This window comes from Paroedura picta, chromosome 3, assembly GCF_049243985.1.
Source record: "Paroedura picta isolate Pp20150507F chromosome 3, Ppicta_v3.0, whole genome shotgun sequence".
Lineage (NCBI taxonomy): Eukaryota > Metazoa > Chordata > Lepidosauria > Squamata > Gekkonidae > Paroedura > Paroedura picta.
In genome coordinates, this window is record NC_135371.1 from 160,580,749 (window position 1) to 160,602,417 (window position 21,669).

Here is a 21,669-nt window from a genome sequence, read left to right on the forward strand (position 1 = left end):
AAGCCATTACTACTCCACTCCAGCACTGGATTTAAGCCTAATTGCCTTGAGAGGGACTGTGATCCTGCAACGCATTCCTAAATGCAGGAGTACTACTACTACTACTACTTATATTTATCAACCACCACTCCCGGTACAACTGGCTTGTGGTTTACATTCATTTACCACCCCATGAGATGAACCTATGCATCATTTCCCTCCCCAGACAAGGGGACTCAGATCCTGTAAATGTGAAAGGAAAGGAAATTCCATCCATCCCAAAGCTAAGGAGCCAACCTAATGGTGTTAGATCAAAGTAGTGGCCTGCAGTGTCATCCTAAATGAAGTTCTGCCCTTCCAAATCCGCTAGAGTCCAAGGGCTTCGAAGGGGGTAACTGTGGCCCAAGGCTGCCACCCAGTTTTTCAAGCGATAGATCCGTACGACTTTCCGCCCATTCTTGAGTGCTTAGCTCCTTTGTCTACTTCGGAGTAAGAGTGTTTAGGGCCTCACTGTTAGGATTTTGCATGAAGAGCCGAGAGAGATCTTGCAGTGCAATCCTATGCAGAAGGTATTCCAATGAAATCAGTGGGATCAGTCTGCATAAGACTGCCCTGTTGCTCCCAAGGGTTTAGGATGGGGGCAGAAGGTGCTTATTCCCAAAAGCAAGTTGGACTGTGAGTTTGGCCCCCTGCCCCTCCCACGCAAGTCTCTAAATGGCCATAGGCAAGCCACTCAGTATCTGCCCACTCCCATATGTAGATCATACCAGCAGCCTACCTTACAGGTTTGTTGTAAGGATTACTGAAATACCTTACATGTGTTGACATTACATGTGTTGACCTTAAACATTATGGTGGACAGCTCCCTAGCTTCCTTGGAACCGGTTTCACTCCGCTTTTGGGGGATTTCCGGGCATACACTCACCCAATCCAGCTTCCAATCCAGCCAGTGGTGTCTCTCACCACCCTCCGAATCAACTGGAGACTCACCTTTGACTTCACCAGGACGTGAGCTCAATTCATGGGCTGTGGCTGCTTCCTCCACCCCTTCCTTTGGAAGAGGTAGCTGTTTTGTTTTGTTGTGTTTTTTTAAGAATTTTGTTGCTGCAGAGGTGCTCAAGGGAAAGTGGGTGTAGCGAAAGGGTTCCCAGACATGAGAAGGACTCTGGACAGTGGCCAAGAGGTCTGAATTGTATATAGTGGCATAAATTGTGTAGAAAATGGTGGGTCGGTTCACCTTGAAGAGGGAATGCGGGCTTCCAAGGAGGCTCAAGCCCAAACCGATAAAACTTATTTATTAGCAATGAGCGTCTCGAACAAATTGTCGCTTGCTGTAAAAGTGCACATTCTCCCTTTGTTAGCCTCTTCCTTATATATAAATATATATATAGGGGTGTATTTCATAGCCGGGGCTTTTAAAATGAATTCATTAAGAAGTAGATTTCGCCTCCGCGGCCGCTGCTGCCACCAGCCATCTCTCCAAGTGCAAAGAATAATTCTGTCTTCAGCGGGGTGGGGAAGACCACAACGTTAAGCTGTATTTCAGCAGGGCAAATTATTGCAAACATAACGGGAAATATGCATCCCTGCAAACCCCCTTATTCCTTCAGGCCGAAGGTGATTCATATCTCCGCGTTTTTCGCAGTCCCGGAAGAAGGGTGAAAGGGAAATGTTTTATGCGTTGGCTGGGGTGAGAAGAAGAAGAAAATAATATGGAATTCGCTCCTCGAAGTTGAACAAGGGTGTTTAATGCGCATTGTTCAAGGCAGAAGGGTGTTGCTCAAGCGATCCCCGCCCCTCCCTTGACCGCCCTCCTTCCCCAGCGAGGGATCTGGGGCGCTCTCCTCCTTCCGGGAAGGTGAACAAGCCCCCATGGCAAGCCTAGACGTGGATAGACGAACAAAGAACTGTTTTCGGCTGCTGTCCAGGCTGACCGGGAGGCAGTTTATTCAAAAAAATTAATCTTGCTGAGTGCGGCAGGGGCCTCCTCCCAAGCAAGGGTGCAACAGGATCGCTGCGTTTTTAGACAAGAAGAAAGACAAGGCCTTATTGCGCGCAACAGGTTTACACCGATCCCAGTGGCACTTACTCCCAAGTAGAACAGTGGCTCTTCCTGAACCATCAAGGAGAAGAAAACATTGATAAGAACTATGACTCCATATGCAGGCATAGGGATGAACAGACAGATATGGGTATGTACAGATGGATATCTCATCTCTCTATCCATTTATGACTTGGATATACATGCCCATACGTGTGTGTGCATATCTACAAATAAGGACACAGAGAGAGAAAGCCTTTTCAACGCCTCTTCCCGCACCCCGGCAGATGCGCAATGGACACAGCGTGGCCTTGTCTATATTTGTGGGGCGTCTCTGTCCATCTTATCCGTCTGTCTCCGCAGAACCCCTCCGACCGTCCCTCTCTCCATCTAACGTTTCGGTAAGCCTAGCCCCTGGACTACATTCCACGCCGCGCCTCCCTGAGAATTCATCATCGGCGCTATTTGGAAGCCGATGAAACAATGGTCGTAGCGAGGCTCCTTCCCGGCTGGGGGGCGTCTTCCTTTGTGACAAGTGGCCTCTCGCCTTGGTCTTGGACTTCACGCAGGCTCCGGCCACCGATGGGTGTCTGTCTCCAGCTCGCATTGCCTTGGCCTTCATCCTCTCCCCCCCCCCACCTCCTCCCCCCCCCCCCCGGCCGCCGCCGCCCATGCAGACATCCCCATGCTGTTCCTTGGGTATTTTGGAAACTCCCGAAAGGCTGTGGAGAAAACCAGAAATAAAATGAGAGAAAATAAATGGCTGCGGGTGAAGCAATCCACATGAAATCCCATTACCAAAGGGTCATTCGGTCAGGCATTTGGGACTAAGCGTGGTTTCTTATATACAAATGGCACCTATTTTCGGGGACGATGGAGTAGTAGTGGTACTAATCTAAAAACCCCTTAGAGAGTCTCAATTTAGTAATGGACACGATCCCTCTCCCCAAATTCGGTTCATGGAACGACCTTATCAAGATCAGTAGGAACTGAAAGAGTTTAATATTTTACCCTCGGTAACAATAACACTAACCCTCCTGTTAGATTTTGGGAGACTAGGCCTGCCTTTCCTTAAGATCATCCCAAAAACCCATGGGCAAGCTTTTCGCATCCTCAAGTCACAACCTGACCTGCGGCTGTCCTTTCCCATATGCGGGCAAACCTTGTCCTTTGCCTCTCCATCCCAAGCAAACTTTCCCCATCAACTGAAGCCAAGGACGTTTGCTTTGGCGTAGGCCCTTCAGAGATCTTTAAAAGCCCCTTAATTCTTTGGCCAAAAACAGCCCACGTGAATGAACCCAGAACACTATTGGGTGGGTGGGGGGGCAAGGCACGGTTTGGGGTCCCTCCTTGGGTACTTCATTAAGAAACAGGCAACAAGAAGAAGATTTGTCCTCACCTTATTCAAGTGGAATCCACTCTTTGCTTCTCAAAGTGAGCAGCTCCGACCAAGTGACTATAAAACACCCCTTCCCCGTTGACACATGAGCATCTTCCACTGTTCCCGGCGATCTCATGTTGTTCCAAGCCACGACATGCACCATCCCCATCAATAATGCCAGCGCACCCTTTTTTACTATTCCCCCCCCCTATTTTTTATAAGGGTCGGTTCATAAATACACAATCAGGACAGAGTGGGGATAATTAGTAATGTTTACCAACATATGCTGCCCCCATCACCTTCGAATCCAAGCCCAAGGATCGTAGGGGGCCTGAAATAGAATACCGATCATTAGTTTTAAAGCAAAGCAGTTCAAATGGAAACTGATAGCCTGGTGAACTGCAGAAACAACCCCCCCCCCAAAAAAAAACACCACTGATTTTTATATGACTTGATAGGTCGCAAGAAGACACAGCAATATTTTACTGTGGGGGGGAGATTAATTAATATTTCTGCAGCCACCGACTGCTGCGGCGTCGTGGCTGACTGAATTTGAACGAGATATATGTATCAAGCGTCGCCCGCGTTGTTAACAAGAGCGATAATAAAGATGAAAAGGATCGGGAAATTATAGAAAAGATCGGCCCGTTTTGCGTTCCTTCAAGGAACGGCCAGACCTGGGATGCCCCGCAGGGCTGGGCCTTCTTCAAGCGGAATTGTCTTAACTCCTTGAATCCATTAATAAACATTATTTACCCCCTCCCCAATTTTTAAAAGCACCACTCTCCTACGAAAGGTGTTTATGCATACATACAAACCATCTAAAATTGGAAGGCAGGGCTTCCCAGGGCTCGATCCAGCTACTATGGAGTTCCTCCCTTGGTAAATTTAGTCATACAGTTCTCCTTAATATTTTTTAATCCTTAATGGTACATAGGGGTCGTCACCACAAACAGGTGTTTACATCTCTGCCCCCCACCCAAATCAGGGTTATTGGTTCCCCATCCTACCCATGTTCGCTAGCAGAAGCGCACGAGGCAACGATGGATCGTGTCCTATATTTAGAAACCAGAGAGCCTCGCCGTTATTCAGAGTCTCGTGCTGTAATTCGAGAGCAGTTTTGGAAATATCCCTCCTTTTATGGCCAAAAGTCAGAAAACCTTTGCTAGGCCCAACATGAAAGGACTATATCCCCTCCCCCGCCCCCAGGCTGCTTTGTTTGCGGTAGCCAGCAAAACAAGAATACAACAGTCTGGCATAGACACCAGCTCCCCGCCTGCACGGTGTTGAGAAGGTATGTTCTGTTCTTATAAAACGCGCCTAGACCACACCTGGGAATGTCTCAGAATCCTCGCCAACATTCATCTCCAGCAAAAGCGGGGCTTGGGGGAAGAGGAGGGGGGAGAAAATGGTTCCTGGATCTCACCTTCTCCAAAACACATGTTTCATGAAGATGATAGGATAATTACAAGGCGCATGCAAATTCATTCCATTGTGTTAATCTGTTCTGAGGCTAGGTGATGGCTTTTTTGCGTGCAATTATGATCAGAGCAACTAGCATCATTACATGAAATAGGCTGGGCGGGATGACAGGATCTTACAATTGTGCATGGGGTGCTTGCTGCTCGGGCTTATCAACAAAATCGACGAGAAGGTGTTTTTTTTATTTCCTTTCCCCTCTCCCCACCCTCTCTTCTATTCTTTTTCTCTTTCCAGGGGCAGGGCAGGGCATCTAACAGGCTTGAGGGCTTGCAAAACGCAGCAGCAGAGCCCCGCGTGCGCGCCTGGGTCCCTTCAAGATCCTACAAGGCAGAAGTCATGCTCGAAGTGGAAATTGCCATTCATGTCATACCTATTTCCCATACCTGTGGGAAGGGGTCTCTCCGCAGATCAGCCCGGCTGTCCCCGAAATCCCCCCCCCCTCCATCTATTACCGGTACACCAAATTGCATTCATGCGTGTAAGTCACGACTCATAGGAACACACAGGCTACTTGTCTGGAAGCCAGTTCCAAACCCTGACATACGAACCCCCATAGCTGGCCGCCCAGTAACGGGTGTTCTCGCCATAGGCATCATTCAAAGCGTTCATTGAAATCAGCGGGAAGGGCTCCATTGGACTTGAGAGTCGCCCCCGGCCTGCCAAGATGTGGTAAGAGATGTCCGCGTTGGCCAGGAAAGATCTCAAGATGTTCCCTCTGTTCGCAGCAACGCAGTCCTCGGCTGCACAAATACACCTACACGGGGGTCTATCTGCACACATCCCCATACTTCCATATGAAGGTCTGGACTCTCCAACACAGCCCTCCTGGCTTCTGGTCTATATCTGCGTCTCTGCGCATCTCTCCGAATGTCTCGCTCTCCATCCACAAGCATTCATTTCCTAAACAGGCCTGCCCAGTTCCCTACACATGCCTCGGAGAATTCGGGTCCATGATGAGAAGCGCCCCAATAATGCCTCCACGGCCTCCCGGTCCTCATGCTCCTGAGCCACTTGGGTCCCGAATTATTCTGAAGCGCCCTTCATGCGATTGACGCGCCTCCTTCATTTTCCCCAGGTGAAATTAATGGGACTATTAAAAATGATTCTCTTGGACCACATTGTGCCTGTCAAAGGGTCGCATCTATTGAAAGGGTATGGGGCGAGCCCCGTCCCTAAAATCGGCGAGCGGTTGTTTTTAAAGCCGCTGGACCTTCTGAATTAGAGGCAAGGGACAACTCAGAGCTCCCAACAACCCCGAGCTACTCCTGGGTACCGGGAAGGAAGCGCCCTCCATCCCCAGTAAGACCTAAAGTCTGAGCGAGGATTTCTCTGCACATTTGTTCTCAGGGGATCAGAACTGCTTACACGCGAGTAGTTAGGCCTCATCCAGTCGTGCTTTTGGGTCCCCTCGGCAAAGAACCCCTCACCCCAAACCTCTTCTGCAGCTCTTTTATTTAGCAAGGGGGGAATAATGCATGATAAATTTTGTAATACCCTACTGGAGGTATTCTTTCTCCATTTTTTTCCTCCCTCTTCCCTACCTGGATCCCCCCCCCTTTCTGTCTCACACATCCACAAATACAGGGCTTTGACGCCCCACCTTAACAATAAGGTCTCCCTCCAGCGTGTCCTTATTTAAGACAGGCCGGCATACAATCCGTTCCAAATAAACCTAGCAGAATGGGATACACATGCCGCGGCTTATCTTGTAAAATATTTTTGTTCGTTTTTTTTTAAAGCTTTCTAATTGACGGCTGCACACACAGCCCGCGACGGAGGCCATCCCATCACCTTCCATTAAAAAAAATACGGCCTGAATTCCTTCAAGCACTCTCGGTGGTGACTTGATTTCCCTGAGATCCTTTATAGGGACCACAGTCAAGGCCAAGAAATCACCATTTATTTTTTCCTCCCGTGACCTACTGGATTTCGAAGGCAGAGAAAGGTGAATGGTGGTCGTCTTCAGCCTATTAAAAGAGGAGCCAGCTGTTCGACGCCGGACAGATAATTTCATTAGAATCATAGGGTTGGAAGGAACCCCAGGGTCATCTAGTCCAACCCCCTGCACAATGCAGGAACTCACAACTACCTGCCCACCCACATTGACCCCAATTTCATGAAAGGAAGTGCTCTTCACAGCTAAGCCCCCTGCCCCGCCAGCCCCCTCCCTCTTCTCAAGGCCACATTCAACAGCAACACAACAGCTCCCTCCAACCAACCCTGCAACCCAGAAGTCTGCTCAATGGCCCCTTCCTAGGGTGGGCTAAAGATGGGGGGGGGGGGAGAGACGAACCTTTGCGGATTTCCAGCGATGACTCCCCCACCCTTTTTCTTCTCCCCATCAACCCTTCCCGTCCCCTGCTAGAGTGCAGGGAAGGTACACCTTTGCCCGCAGCTTTAAAAAAGAAAAAGAAAAAGAAATCAGCCAAAGATTTTGCCAATACAATGAAACCTTGTCTGTCCGGTGCTAATCTCTCTCTCTCTCTCTCTCTCTCTCTCTCTCTCTTTGTGTGTGTGTGTGCGTCGGGTGACTTCTGTTTACAACTGTCTGTCTGGGTGGGCGGGGGCCGCCATTGCAAAGTGAAGGTCAAGTTAGCATCCTACCTTATATGGTATTCGGCGGTCGTCCATTTTCCCGGGTCTGTCGCAACGGGGCGAAATGACCATCGGCTCGTTCGGAGGCGCGTAAACAAGAGCCGGTGTCTTTGCGGGTTTGTGGCTCGGCCGCCACCCCCATCCCATCCCACCCCCCACCCCTCCCCGGCTCCGCACCGGGCTTCTTGGGGGAGCCTGGGGGGATTTCAAGGCAGAGACCAAGATAAAGAGGAGCGGGGGGGGGGGGAAGGAGGGGGGGACTGTGTGGGAAGGACACCAGATCTGCTCCCGACGACTGCTGCTGCTTGGAAACTTTCTTCCCCCCCCCTCTCTCCCCACCCCCACTTTTTGGGACTGCAGACTTCAAACGAGCCCTCTTGCAACGAGACGCGAGCCCGTCTGCCGCGGAGGAAATTAAACATCATAAAGAAAAGTCCAATTAGGCTTTTAATGTCTCGGCATTACCGTTTCCTCCAGAAAACAATGAAGTTCTCTCGGTAAGGAAATTGGGGGGGGGGGAGACGATGGGTTCGGGGGAGGGCGGCTTTAGATTCCCCCGTCTTGGAGGCGTCTTAAACGGGTAGACCTCGAGCAAAGGAGGGCGGGAGGGGAGAAGGGAGCGAGAGGCAGGAATTAAGAAGAAAAAGACCCGGGCCCGGGAAGGACAAGGAAGCGGGGGATCCTCGGACGTCTTGATGCCTCCGTGTGCGCGTAACGGAAGCGTGTGCACGTCCTGTCCTTATACACACGCACACGCGCATGCAGACGTCGGTCGTCACAGCGCGCTCGGGGTCCGAAAACAAGGGGGTCGAGCGTTTGTGTCCTGAGGTCTGCCCCTAGAGCGGGGCCTGAGAGCCCGGGAAGGTGGGTGGCCGTTTGAACGCATAGCTGACAAGGTAATATAGCGGCTGGTATTAAGATTGGGCTTTTTTTGGGGGGGGGCGGAGGGGGAGATAGAGAGAGACTTGGGAGAGCCCCTTTGGCCAAAGAGAGCGCCCCCCTTCTTTCGAGCGCCGAAGCTGTTCTCGGCCCCGGCTGCAAACGAACCAGGATTCGCTTCCTCCTGACCCAGCAACGTGACTCCTTGTGAATAGGGGGGGGGGGGGGCCGTGGGGGTTGCGGGGACGAAGCAGATTTGGACAGATAAAGCCATTTTTTAAAAAATCGGTGGAATACGGCAATCTGGTCGCAGCCCTCCCCCCCCCCCCCACCAAATGCCGGTGGCTTCCACCGCTCTTTTATCTGTCCGCGCTGCGGCTGCGATCTTTAAAACACACTCTCACACAGTAGAAAGAAGAAAACAATTTCTCCAGTTTAAGTCACAACAAACAAGCCAACAAAGCGGAAGGGAAGCCCGCGATGGCTTGCTCGGGAAACGTTAGCAGGGAAACCCTTCGGACTTCTTTTCCAAGGAAAGTCATGACCAGCCCAGAAATAAGACACCCACCCCGGCCTGCAGACCCCCACGGGGACCAGAGGGCTCCAAGACCGGGTCCCCGGGCCTTCCCCCGCGGTGCCCGGCGGAGGACGCCTCCGAGGCCGCCTCTCGGTGTGCCTGGAGTGGGCAGAGCGCCTGGGAGGGAAATGGTTTCGCTTTGGGGCTGGTCTTCTGGTGGGGAAGGGCCAGCGGGTCTCCCAACGCGACAGTCTCTAAAGCCGCTTAATGGAGACGGCGTGTGGTTGCGTGTGTTCTCGCAGACGAAAGCCAGATGTGCCTTCTGAGCTTTATCTCTTCTCGTTTTGAAATTTCCAATTATAAGTGCGTTTATTGGAGCCCTGTGTGGGGGACAGAAAGCAGGGGAGGTTTTCCCATGCCTTTGCCCCGCAGGACAACAAGCCGAATGGAAAGATGATTCTCTCCCTCCTCCTCCGAAAACCAAGATCAAAACAAAATGCCCCGACGGTTCTCTTCTCAGTTGCCTCCCGGGTTAATTTGGTCCTATTTCCCTTCAGATGTCACCTGCCTGCCGTGTTTGCTACATAATAATAGAAATGGCAGCCGGGTGCCCTTCGTGGGATGCACCTTTGCTTGAACGCAGGAAGGTTTGCTTCTCAATAACGAGGTTTAGGATCGCGCCCTTTGCAGAAAAGGAAGTGGGGAGGGGGGGCAGCACCGCTGTCCTGTGGGCGTTGAAAGTTTGGCATTCACCTCTTCTCACCTAATTAATTTCTTGAACCGTTTAGAATCCTGTAGGATCAGAAAGTTGAGATGTTTGGGAGCTAAATTTTAAATTGAGAGAGAGAGAGAGAAAGAAAGAAAGAAAGAAAGAAAGAAAGAAAGAAAGAAAGAAAGAAAGAAAGAAAGAAAGAAAGAAAGAAAGAAAGAAAGAAAGAAAGAAAGAAAGAATATTCATTTAATAAAACCGGGAGCATAAGTGAAAATATTCACTTGGCAGACAGTGAATAAGCTAATGGTATGATGCGGTCAAACTTTGGAGTCCAATTGATCGGGGGAAGGGAGGGGGGTTAAGTGGTTCTTAATTCTCCCGTGGCCATCAATGAGGCTTAAAAGCGCCTAAAGTTGGTCGGATCGTGCCCCCAATAAGTCTTTTGTTCTCGACAATTTTGAACCCATTCAGTTCATTTAAAAAGATTCCCATACGTTCTTTCCAGGGCGCCTGTCCGAGGACCATACAATATGAAAAGAGACAAACTGGATACCTGAGACACGCATTTAAGCGTGTTTTAGGGAGCAGGATCAGGACCTGTTCTGGGTAGTTCAGAGGAAGGAAGGGGGGAAGAGAAGAAGCCCCGATTTAGGCGACTATCCAAAAGAAGGGCTCTTGGAGCGTGGCATTAAAAATGACATGGCGGGATGACTTTGGAAATCTATATATACTTGAATCCGCAACATTCCCTTGATTTCTAAAGTTATAGTCCAGGTGAAAAAGCAGGCTAACTTATTTCCAGAGGTCTCTGTTTGTTTATAATCCAGGGACTCATCCCTAGCCAAAGAAACAGACACTCCGCCGTGCGCAGGCGCACAGCCTTCCCTGAAAACAAAGGGACAGATCTTTCCTAGCCTTGTCCAAACGCGCTCCGAAGTAATGGGCAGCCCTTATAGGTGGGCTCTGTGGTTGATGAACTGTCACCACACAACTATTTCAGGCATTCTTCTTTTTAAATTTTAGTCTGATCTACGTGGGTCCTGGAGCTGTTTCCAGCATGACTGGCCTACCTTGGGGAGAGAGAAGAAGAAAACGGTGCAAGATATTTCCCTCCCCCCCCACAATGTAAAAAACGTTAAGATTTGACTTTGATCAAGGCCTGCTTGATGGGAAAAAAGCTGCCTGCTGGCTAAAATAAAAGATATGCACGTATTAATGCTTTGTGTGTGCGTGTCCGTGCGTGTGTGCGTGTGTGTGTGTGTGTGTATTTGTGCTTTCCAAAAGGTCTTCAACTCACACAACCAACATTCAATGGTTCTTCTATAAACCTTCTGGAGACCCTTCATTCACACGGGCGACTTCTCATGGCCTACGATCTACCTTCCCAGGCAGTTTTATATTGTGTGTGACCAGCTTTTTGGTCATAAACAGGGCTCGGGTGGGAAACAACATTTTCATAGGGGAAAGATGGGACTTTATATGCGCTCTTGCGTTTGTCAGCGTTCCTCTGCGGGAAATAAAGCCTTCTAAATACATGCAAGTCTGTTGTGTGTTTTATATGGATGTGATTTAGATTGCTTGCTGCTTTTGACGGGTTCCCCCCCCCTCCCCTGCCCGTAAGGTTTATATATTGTATTGGTTTATGAACGGCCCTCTTTGAATTTTACGCAACGCAATGCTCTTGTAATTTCTTCAAAACCGAACAGGGGTCCGAAAATTGACTTCTTTCCTTTGAAAGAGCAAAATAAACCATAGACTATAATTACAGAAAAATCATGCACATCCAGAGAGAAAGAGGGGGAGATTCGTGTGGAGGGTGGCAGATTCTTAACAGAGTTCATTGCTCCCCACTGATTGTCCACCCTTTGGCCTGACAAGCCATAGACATTCGCATGGAGATCACCAGACCAACTTGCTCCCATGGACGTCAAGCTGCGATCCTATGGAAGCAAGTGCCAGGGGACTGGGAGGGATTTTCGTCCAAGTCAACTTGCCCAGACTCAGCCTGCCGGTCTCTTCTTACTCGGAAGGAGAGGCGGATCGGAACAGAGCCGCTGAGAATTGGCTTCGCGTCCAACGAGCCAGGCATCCCTAGCGATCCGCACCATTCTGGCGGCTTCTATTCCATCAGGAATGTCCGGGGAAGAATCCAGTGTGGGACCTCCAGTAGGGACAGCCCTCGGAGCCCTTACGAGGCGCCGTGTTGACTTTGCGTGTGGCTGGGAAGCAAAGCAGTTTATCAGCTTTTATCTTTATTGGGTCCACATGATTTTGAACTTGCAGCCCTGGTCTGTGGAAGATCTGAAGCTTTGGCTCATTCGCAGCTTATGAAGTCGTCTTTAGTAGGCTGGCTTATATCCAATTAAATTTATCTTTGCCATTGGGGGACAATAAGGTTTTCTAAGGGCTTCCTACTTGTAGCTATTGTCTCTGGCCCCGGATTTCCTGAACACGCAGGCCGAGGAGAATAATCCGCTTTTCTGGCGCAAGGTCCGCTGTGCCCGTGGGTTTGATTTAAATGCTCTCGAGGTTTTATTTTTCCTTAGGAAGTGATCACACTGTGGTCGCACCAAACCCAGAAAGGCCGCGCCATTGCTAGTCGGAAATCCCGAGCACATTTGCATGGGAATCCACACGTGTTTACCTACGAGGAAGGTCATTCAGATGCGTAGGCGAACTGGGTAAGGTCACAGGCGTCAGAGGTCTGGGTGGCTCTTCTGCGCCCCTTCCACCATTACATAGTTTGTTCTTCTGCACAGCAGAATTTGTTCTCCTGCTCTTCATGTCGACAGACAGCCAAGTTAACCGCTCCTGTTTCTTCACTAAATTCGTGGAAAAAGTGAACAAGAAAAGAAGCCTCAAGGTCATTAGGGGGGGAAAGACGCTAGAACCGAATACTTTAGTTTCTCTGGCCTCGTTTACGTCGCTTTCCCTCGGATGTAGGCATTATATATATGGCTACCATTAGAATGCTAGGGAAACACAAATTGCCCTGTTTTTAATCGGTTTCTGTTTGTGTACGTGTTACTCTGCCCGTATACAATTCCATAACCATAGGCAGGCATATACTAAATGGTGGAAACTTTTTTTTCGTGGTCACCCTATAGAGTTTCTCATGAGAAATCCCATGAAGGAAATCCCATGGGGCATCATAACCTACGTGTAAACCTAAGTATTCAGAAGTTCGCTCTAACTCCCCCCCCCCCAAATAAAAAAGTTAATCCCATTTTAACATTTTCTTTCACAACTTCAAGACGGAGAAGATAAACCAGCTTCCTGATGGCGAATGTTTATTCCGGTGCCAATCCAACTTGGACTCTCGACAAAGTTCAGTCTCCATTTGTACACAAGCCCCTGTATGGTTGCATTTCTTTGGCCAAGTCCGCCACAAATGTAATGGACCATGGATCTTTCGAAGTTCCTTTTTCTTTTCTTTTCCTTTTGGAGCCACAAAGAAAGAATGTTTCCTTCAAAAGTTTTGCCCAAATTGCTATGCTGCGCCCTTCACTCTCCCACCCACCACATTGCAGGATATACCGTGCCCTCGCTGTATGAAGCAAGTGATCTGGTGGCACCAGGCGGATATTAATTTATGTATTAGGCGGATATTAATTGATGTATTTGCAAATCTGTGCACAAAGCAGTGTTGATCTACGCTTAGAGAGTCACACGCAGCCACCCAGATCCACAGGCATATGTGTAATTACACAACTGAAGTCCTGATTGACAATTGACATGATCCTATATTCTGATGTATAGCTGCTCTCCCTTCCTTCCTTCCTTCCTTCCTTCCTTCCTTCCTTCCTTCCTTCCTTCCTTCCTTCCTTCCTTCCTTCCTTCCTTCCTTCCTTCCTTCCTTCCAAGCCACCTCACCATAGGGACATCTTAGAAAACTCTCCGCATTCCCTTCTTGGGCTGTTTTAATACCTCGACTCATATTATGATCACTGCTACTAGTACTGTTAGATTTTAATCCAAAATCAGTACTATTATTGTCCCAAGTACTCCTAAAGCCATTGTTACTGCTGTTGTTAGTATTACGGTTCCTATTTTCGCCTCCCGTTTTAAAAAGCCATTTAAAAAAGAGGGGGGGGGGAAGCAACGCCCCTGTCATTCTTGGCTGCGAAAATGAAATCTATCAACGATTAAAGATCTTAGCAGACCTTACGGTTTATTTGCCTTATACTCATTGCTCCCCCCCCCTTTTTTTTTTTTTTAAGTGGAGACCAAAAGGAATGTGAGACTCTCAGCCTTCATTCTTCTGTTTTATGGTAGGCAGGGAATTGACTTTGGTGGTTCAAATTCAAGTGCTATGGCTCCACAGCTGTCTTCTCTGTGCCTCTTCGCAGGAAGTCGACAAATCCCAGCCTTTAAACCTGGCTTTAAAAAACACGAGGGGCTCCGAGGCTTGCTTTGGCTTGTATCTACCTATTCGGAGCAAGGCATGATTGGCACACCTAGAGGGTGACCCCCCCCCTGCACGCTTTCCGCCGCAACCCCTTCGGTTTGTCGCCGGCCCAGCCGAATAAGACTAGGGAAGTGGTTCTGCCCCTCCAAACTGGGGAGGGGGCCAAGGCATTCTACAAGGGGCGCTTCCTGTCCTTACCACACGCCTCATCCCCCCCCCCGCCCCACCACCACCCCAGGTCCGATATCATCGCCCAAGCAGGGGATTATTCACTACCCGGGGAGGTTCTAAAGTCTTGGGAGGCAAACAATAATGACCCTGGTAAAGAATATCTTTATTATCATAATTTGTTCTAATATTGCTCCGTAAAAGGGCAAGTTGAAGGCTGCCTGACAGCTTAATTAAAAGTTTGGTCAAAAACAACATCTAACTCGTAAAAGCTGGGGGTGGGTAGGTGGGTGGCTGGCTGGCTGGCGGAGCCCAGATTTCTAGCATCCCTCCCTCTCCCCTCCCCCCCCCCCTTTTTCTTCCTTTTTGCCTTGGCAATGAGGTGTGCTTGCAGAGCCCCGGCGAGCTGGAAATCGTGATCTTTGCACACGGCATGGAAGGCTTCTTCCCCCAAGGCCGCCACCACCCCACACCTTGGGGCCCAGTGCGACTATAACCCCAAATTCAGGTTGGCGGAATGACTAGAGTCAGGGTAAAAGGATGCGGCCGCCATCTTTCAGATTGGGTATTGCCTGAAGGATCTTTCACGGTCCCAGTATAACCCAACCAGGTTCCAGAAAGATGTCCGAGGCGTCTGCAAAGGGAGATTGCGGCCAGGGGTATCCCTTCCCCCTTCCCCATGATTATTATGATTATTATTGCAAGGGTTTTGCTCTTTCTTCCCCTCGTTCCTTGGGATCGTTATGAACCCCCCCCCCAGGCACCTTTCTTATTCATTTGATGTTCTTTTGGGGTCTGTGTAGTCATCCTTTCTCTCTCTTTCTCTCTCTCTCTCTTTTTCCCTGGGCGTGTGAAAGATGTTTTACGACTGTTATCGTTCTCCTTGCCTGTAAACCCAAGGCTGTTTAGACGCTACCTGCTGGTTTAAAAGGCACATGAGCTACCTATCTCTCCGAAGCCATCGTTTTTCTTGAAAGAGAGAGGGCCAACGAGGTCCCGTCCCGTCCTCCAAACTCCTCTTGCTTTCTCGCCTTCCGGGGGGGGGGGGGACCGGCCATGGTTCTGCGTTTGGAAAGGCATCCTCAGACTTACCCAAAAGAAGTGCTTGGCACGAGCCATCGCGTTCCCAAACAGTCCCGGCTCCTTCAGATATCCCGGTATTGCTGCCTGTTATGTTTCTGGGCTTTGTTATTTGTTCTTAGGAGGCTAATTTACGGGAACGCGGATTGACAGGCTATCGCCAGTAAAGTCATTTCGCCCGCCTGATGCTATGTGGATTTGCTTATGGGGCTCTTTAACTGTCCAGTGCTGGAGCCCGCGAGGAAGGTTCAGGCCGGAGGAATCTATTGTAAACAAAGCAAGGGTCTCCCCCCCCCCACACACACACACCCTTCCCCAGAATACTGAAGCAAAGCGGCAACCTGGGCAACCCGAGATAGGCACAAAGATGCTGCAGAAGTATGAGATGTGTTATATGAGCATCAGCATCATCACTAGCATTATTAGCGTTATTAGCGTTATTAGCATTATTGCTTTCTGTCCAAAAGCAAAAAAACAAAAACAGAAAAAAAAACACCCCGCTTTGCTGAGCGAGTTTCCGGACTCGAGTTAATCTGACAGACTGGAAGGTTTGTAAGCACACCCCCCCCCCCGAACCCCAGTTGGAGATTCTCCCCCGATCGGACTCGCAGGCTACCTGACGACCATCCAGAAGGTTGATATGCCTTGCCAAGCCCGGATTTCCAAATTCGACTTAGAGGAAGAAACGTTTGGTTAGCAGTTGTCTGGACGTGGTATGGGGAACCCTTCTTCCAACTCTAAACTTCGGGAAACGGGGTGGGGAGGTGAGACTCAAAAGGCACCAAATGCAAAGGCAAGTTTATTTTTATTTTTATTTTAATCTTAATTTCCCCCACATCTCCCCACCTTTTTTGTTAATTTAGCCGGCGGGCTATAGCTCGCCAGGCATTGGGAAGTTTCATTGATTGACAATAAACAGCTGCATTAAATATTCAATATACTACTCTTACATAATAAATATTTAAGTAAACGTTCAGATCTTTCGCAAGCTTTGACTTCATTCATGGGTTTCTGTCTGCACCCTGGTCTGTAGCCATCCTAGTTTGAATATTGCAGAGTCGCAATGCCAGGCCTCAATGGGTGCGATGTTTGGGCTTAGATCTCCCAAAAAAGTTTAAAAGTTTACTGTGGCATTTGGCATTGCTGCAGAAGGGGACATTCTCTGGCGCACATCAGGTTGCTGCATACCTGAGATGCAGACGGAGGGATCCAGTTCACCCATAAAGGTTAGAAACTTGCCAACTGGTATCTGTCCGTCTGTCCGTCATTTTTAAACCCCCCCCCCACACTGTAGAGAGACAGGCCCTCCTTATTCAACTTAAAGCTTGAGAAAGGTTGGAAAACTTACAGAAGAATCTTTCTCCACTCCCCCGGGCTTCTAATAGTTAGATCGCCTTTTTAAAAAAGAAAGGAGAAACAGAATATGCCTGATCACGCCTAAAATGTGACTAGCATGGAAAGGGAGGGGGGGAAAGTGAAAGGGGGGAAAGAATTACAGTTAACACATCCCTTAGACCCTCCCTTATTCCCCCCACCCCTGAGCTACCCCCACCTCATACCCATTTCCGAATCCTCCTGAACCACTGAAGGCAAAATCCAAATAAGAGAGAGAGAGAGAGGGAGAGAGAGAGAGAGAGAGGTCCCAAGCCATCCACTCGCCGACCACTTTGAATGCTTACAGGGGGGTGTGCCTGGAAGAAAATGAATACAAATCTGCGATTGATTTTCATAATGTTTCTGCGGTGTTTTGAAACCAATCGTTTGAACCTCTGAGAATCTTACCTAAGTGAACCACTCCTACGCTTCTAAGTGCTCCAAACTGATATATGACAATATCTACTTTGGATCACGTGTCCTGGAGAGAGCGACTAAGACGGATCGCGCGTCATCTCGCCTTCCCAAATTTTTCCCCCTCCGCACATCGGATCCAAAACATCTATCTATAGGAGCGCGAAAAGGAGAAAGATGTTTAACTCAGTCAACCTGGGCAACTTCTGCTCGCAGACGCGCAAAGAGCGGAGCGCCGACTTTGGCGAGCGAGCCGGGTGCGCCTCCAACCTCTACCTCCCCAGCTGCACCTATTACGTCCCCGAATTTTCGACTGTGTCATCTTTCCTGCCACAGGCCCCCTCGCGCCAAATCTCCTACCCCTACTCCGCCAACCTCTCGCAAGTGCAGCCCGTGCGGGAGGTTTCCTACGGGCTGGACCCTTCCAATAAATGGCACCCTAGAAGCAATTACGCCTCGTGCTACTCGGCGGAGGAGCTGATGCACCGCGACTGCCTCCCGCCCGCCACCATGACCGAAATGCTAATGAAAAACGAGGGCGCGTACGGCCACCACCACCACCCCGGCGCCAACCACCCGGCGCCCACCGGCTTCTACTCCAGCATGAACAAGAACAGCGTCCTGCCGCAAGGCTTCGACCGCTTCTTCGAGAACGCCTACTGCGCCACCGAGACGCCGCCGGAGAGCTGCCTGCAGAAGGGCGAGAGCAAGCTGGAGCCCGACGCCCAGCCCGGCGCGCTGTCATCCCGCGGAGACCAGGCAGGCGCAGACCCGGAAGACGAAGAGGAGAACACCAACCCGGGCTCCTCTGCCTCTTCCTCCTCCGTCCACAAGGAAGGCAGCAAAAGCGGCGGCGGCGGCGGCGGCGGAGGCGGCAGCGCGAGTAGGTAGCCAGCGCGTGCGAGCGAGCGAGCAAGCAGCGCAGAGCAGAGCAGAGCGGAGCAGTAAATGGGAAAGGTTAAGGGACTAGCCCGCTGTTTTGTCGGTCAAATTTTATGTGGAGTTTTATAAGCATTCAAAGGATTTTATTATAACCTACAAAGCTCTTTCTTGCAACGAGAAGGATTTTTACGAGGGGGGGAAAAGGCTCTTGGAGGGAGAATGGAGATGTTAGGGCGGCAGACACAGTATCTCCCGAAGTCTGTGAAATTTTTAAAAGCGCACCATGGTGACAAATATTAACTTTGATCATGAACTTACACGAGCATTTTAAAAGGATTCGGTCCCGGGCTTCTGAGGGGGTAAAAGGCAATTGGGCAGAACACAAGCGCGCGCTTCCTGTCCTGTCGACGAGGCTCTGAGAGATGCATTTGGGGGGGGGGGGGAGAGAGGGGTCTTTCTCTCTATTTATGTTTAATTCAAAATGCGTGTCTAGAGTGAATTCAGTGCATTTTCCGGGCAGGGGGAGGCCACAGTCCCGTGGTATCTCCGGACCGTGCTTTGTTTCCCCTATAAGAAATCTAAAGGGGATTTCTGGGTTTGCTTTTAACATTATTTTGTTGTTAAAGGTGCTTGGGGGGGGGCATGCAAATGCTTGGGGATTGTGCTGCTGTTGCTGTTTTAAAAAAAAATCTGAATCAAAGCAACCGGTCTAGCAAGTGTCCCCTGATGAGGTCCGTCCCTCTCCATTCATATGTGAATGAAGCGCTCCGGACCAGATGCACTGGCCAATCCATTGCTGGATGCAGGGAACCACGGGCAGCAGTTCTGTCCCTTCTTCCCCGCCCCCCCCCCACTGTTCAGATCTGTTGCTTGGATTTTAGTTCCTTTAAAAAAAAATACCACCCCCAAACCCCCCTGTGCCTCTCCCCTCTCTGTGGGTCTCGGTGTGTGCGGCGGGTCTGCGGAGGGTATCACTCCCCTTAATGAAAAACTTATGCAGGACATAATCCCCGGGTTCCTAGAGCTGGAACATGGTTCATGCTGACTCGACAGAGGGGGGGGGGGGTCCTGCAGAACTGCCCTTTGAACGCCTGGCTATCCCATGGCTGCGGTGGATCCCTCATCTCCCCCCCCAGCAGCCATTGTTGCTGCTGCAGTAGCTTAGAAAGCAGCATCCCCCCCCCCCGTCCCCGGCCTTCGATGCTCATGTCTCCCATATTTAAAAGGGACAAGTGTCCTCATGGCTGTTATACACACACATGCTGAGATCCTGCACATGGCACAAGCTGTGCATCCAAATGCGCCTGTATCTATGTGCTGTGATGATTGGGGGGGGGGGGAGGTAATGGAGGGCATTTGCTGTTCCATTGGCTTGGTCACTTTCATAGCCTCCTGGCTGTGCTTTCCCTCCCTCTCCTCCTTCTTCTTTCTCTTCTGCTCAAGGTACCCCCCGCACGAGAAAGAAGCGATGTCCCTATTCGAAATTCCAAATCGGGAGCTGGAGAGGGAGTTTTTCTTCAACGTCTACATCAACAAAGAGAAGAGGCTCCAGCTGTCCAGAATGTTGAATCTCACCGACCGACAGGTTAAAATTTGGTTTCAGAACAGACGGATGAAAGAAAAAAAACTAAGCAGAGACCGCCTGCAGTATTTCTCTGGAAATCCCTTATTGTGAACCTATTTTGATTTTGTTCTTGTTTTTTTTGTTTTTATTTTATTTTTTAAAAAAATAATTAAAAATGCTTCTCTTGCTTGTTGAAGTATTCGGTGTATCAAGAAGGAACGCTGCGAGCCGGGCTTGGACTGTGGGAGGCGATCCACAAGCCTTTTCCTTCCTTCTCTTTGTAAGGTGTGGGACCTGGTCGACTTAACCACAAGAAGGCGTCACACGAGCTTTCCCCCCGCCCCCCATGACCTAAACGTTGAAAGGACTCGAAGACTTGTATGAACTGCGTTTTTTGTTTTGTTTTTTAATTTAACGTTTAGTCTCGAAGAACTGGGATTATGTCCTTTTTTTAACGATTGTTTTTCCTTCTTCTGCCTCAACGCCGGTCTGGGTTCGATGCAAGAAACCGCCGAGCTCTCTTCTGCACCTCCCGATTGCTTGCGCCCTGATTCTCAAACGTGGGTTGATGATCAGGCTACTCAAAAGCGCCCCCCAAAGACTCCCTGCGCTTCACTGGGAGGAGGGCATTGCGTGAGGGTGCACGCAGAGGGGGCTGTGTGTGCGAATCGACCCACACGTGTTCACCTGTGCATGCACGCACGCGCACGTACACATGTCTCCCTTCAGAGTTCCACTGCTGTACATGCCAAGGACTGTCGTTTGTCTGAAAACTTATTTAAAGTACTCCAGGAATCCGTACCACTCTAATGGTGTGATTTTCATTGTATCTTTTTCTATGTTCATATTCTATGCAGTCCCGGATTTCTATTTTTTATTTTTATTTTGCATCCGGGGGTCCGGGCAGGGGGTTGGGGGGATGGGCCGGGAGGAAGGGGATCGGATGACAATAAATTTGCAATAACTGTCTCTTAAATAGTATATAAAAATGCATTATTTTTCTTTGCCCTCAACATGAGACCAACAGCAGCAGCAAGGTCACCGACACCACCAAGAAAAACATTCGCCATTATACAAAAAGAATTTTCCCCCCAAAATCTTTGTGTATGTAAAGGAGTGAACCCCGGGCAATTCTGTGAAATTCTGTGGCAAATAAAGACATTTCAAGCTGTTCTACATCATGATTTTATTTGACCATTTTATTAGTATTTCCTTCTTTAAAAGACTCATTGCGGTCAGTGTGGTATGGACTTTCTTATAGAATTTTAAATACCGAAGTGTGTGTGTCTCTATATATAAATATATACATACCCAAAAAGGTATATATATGAGATATGGGCCAAATTAATATGAGTCTTCTGCGTTTAACTAGACATTTGTTGTGGAGTTCATTGTTTTTCATCATTGCATTTAAATTTATAGGAAATTCTTGGCCCAGTAATACAGTTCTGTGCTTGGCTCCAGATGTCTTTGTCTGTTTTCCCAATGCACTTAATCTTTTTATTTCTTTTCCTATTTCTCCCCTCCCCCCCGACCTATTCCAATAGGCTAAAAGAGGGGGCTTAATGAGCAGACCCTCAAATGGAGGTGACTTGTCCCCAAGTCTAAATTTCTGTAATGTCAAGGATAAGGAACTCCCCCCCTCCTTTCCCTGCACAATGCGCAAATGCAAAGTCAAGTCCTTAAATGCTTCTTTAAAACAAAACAAGTTCAACTCCCGGACACTGGAGAGAAGCGCTATTTTAGGTTTGCACCTTAAGCTCCGTACGCATGCTTCCCTCCGTGGCAGAAACCTCCCCGATTGGCTTTCCGAGGGAGAGAGAGCCAGAAGAAGGCGCCTTCGTCCAGTGCTTTAACTTGGGATCCAAATTTTAAACAAATCGGGGAGGGGGGGGATCGCGATTTGTGTGTTTTGTCCCTCTGGGCTCTTGAAGCATATCTGTATGACTCGCATCGGATGTCTCAGGAGGGTTTCAGGGCGAAGGGACAAGCTCCAACCAAACTATATTCCCCCGTCCATGGGCAAGGAAACTTTTTTTTACTTTTATTCTTTCTTTCTTTTTAAGCACTATCCTGTCCAATGAACATTCTTTGATCTTGTCTCTTTGGTTTGACTCGTCAGCAATGAGAAAAGCCCTCAAAAATGTGCTTAGTTTGCAAAAAATCAGGGTGAGCCTGTGTGTGTGTGTGTGT

The 21,669-nt window shown here is 49.2% G+C and overlaps 1 protein-coding gene and 2 long non-coding RNA genes across 5 annotated transcripts; 2 read left to right on the forward strand and 1 right to left on the reverse strand.

The window, feature by feature from the left end:
* Nucleotides 1–1,391: 1,391 nt before the first annotated feature.
* Nucleotides 1,392–7,617, reverse strand: LOC143833343 (uncharacterized). The gene is made up of 3 exons (XR_013229599.1): nucleotides 7,488–7,617; nucleotides 3,420–7,278; nucleotides 1,392–2,742 (listed from the first exon to the last, which is right to left on the reverse strand). It is a non-coding gene; the product is annotated as an uncharacterized LOC143833343 (long non-coding RNA).
* Nucleotides 7,506–11,121, forward strand: LOC143833342 (uncharacterized). 2 transcript variants are annotated; one of them, XR_013229598.1, is made up of 3 exons: nucleotides 7,506–7,594; nucleotides 7,839–7,975; nucleotides 10,610–11,121. It is a non-coding gene; the product is annotated as an uncharacterized LOC143833342 (long non-coding RNA). The 2 variants fall into 2 exon arrangements; XR_013229597.1 differs by lacking the exon at nucleotides 7,506–7,594 and having other exon boundaries at nucleotides 7,607–7,975.
* Nucleotides 11,122–16,110: 4,989 nt separating this feature from the next.
* HOXC11 (homeobox C11) lies at nucleotides 16,111–20,638 on the forward strand. Of its 2 annotated transcripts, none has more exons than XM_077329049.1 (2): nucleotides 16,111–17,917; nucleotides 19,356–20,638. In XM_077329049.1, the coding sequence occupies exons 1-2, from the start codon at nucleotides 17,208–17,210 to the stop codon at nucleotides 19,585–19,587; spliced, it is 942 nt and encodes a 313-aa protein (XP_077185164.1). In that variant the 5' UTR covers nucleotides 16,111–17,207; the 3' UTR covers nucleotides 19,588–20,638. The 2 variants fall into 2 exon arrangements, with proteins under 2 accessions (XP_077185164.1, XP_077185165.1); XM_077329050.1 differs by having other exon boundaries at nucleotides 16,114–17,913.
* Nucleotides 20,639–21,669: the final 1,031 nt, after the last annotated feature.

Bases quoted from the DNA above. Each gene is read 5' to 3' on its own strand.
- HOXC11 (XM_077329049.1), top strand. From the start codon at position 17,208: ATGTTTAACTCAGTCAACCTGGGCAACTTCTGCTCGCAGACGCGCAAA. The intron at 17,918-19,355 runs GTAGCCAGCGCG...CTTCTGCTCAAG, and splicing joins GGAGGCGGCAGCGCGAGTAG to GTACCCCCCGCACGAGAAAG.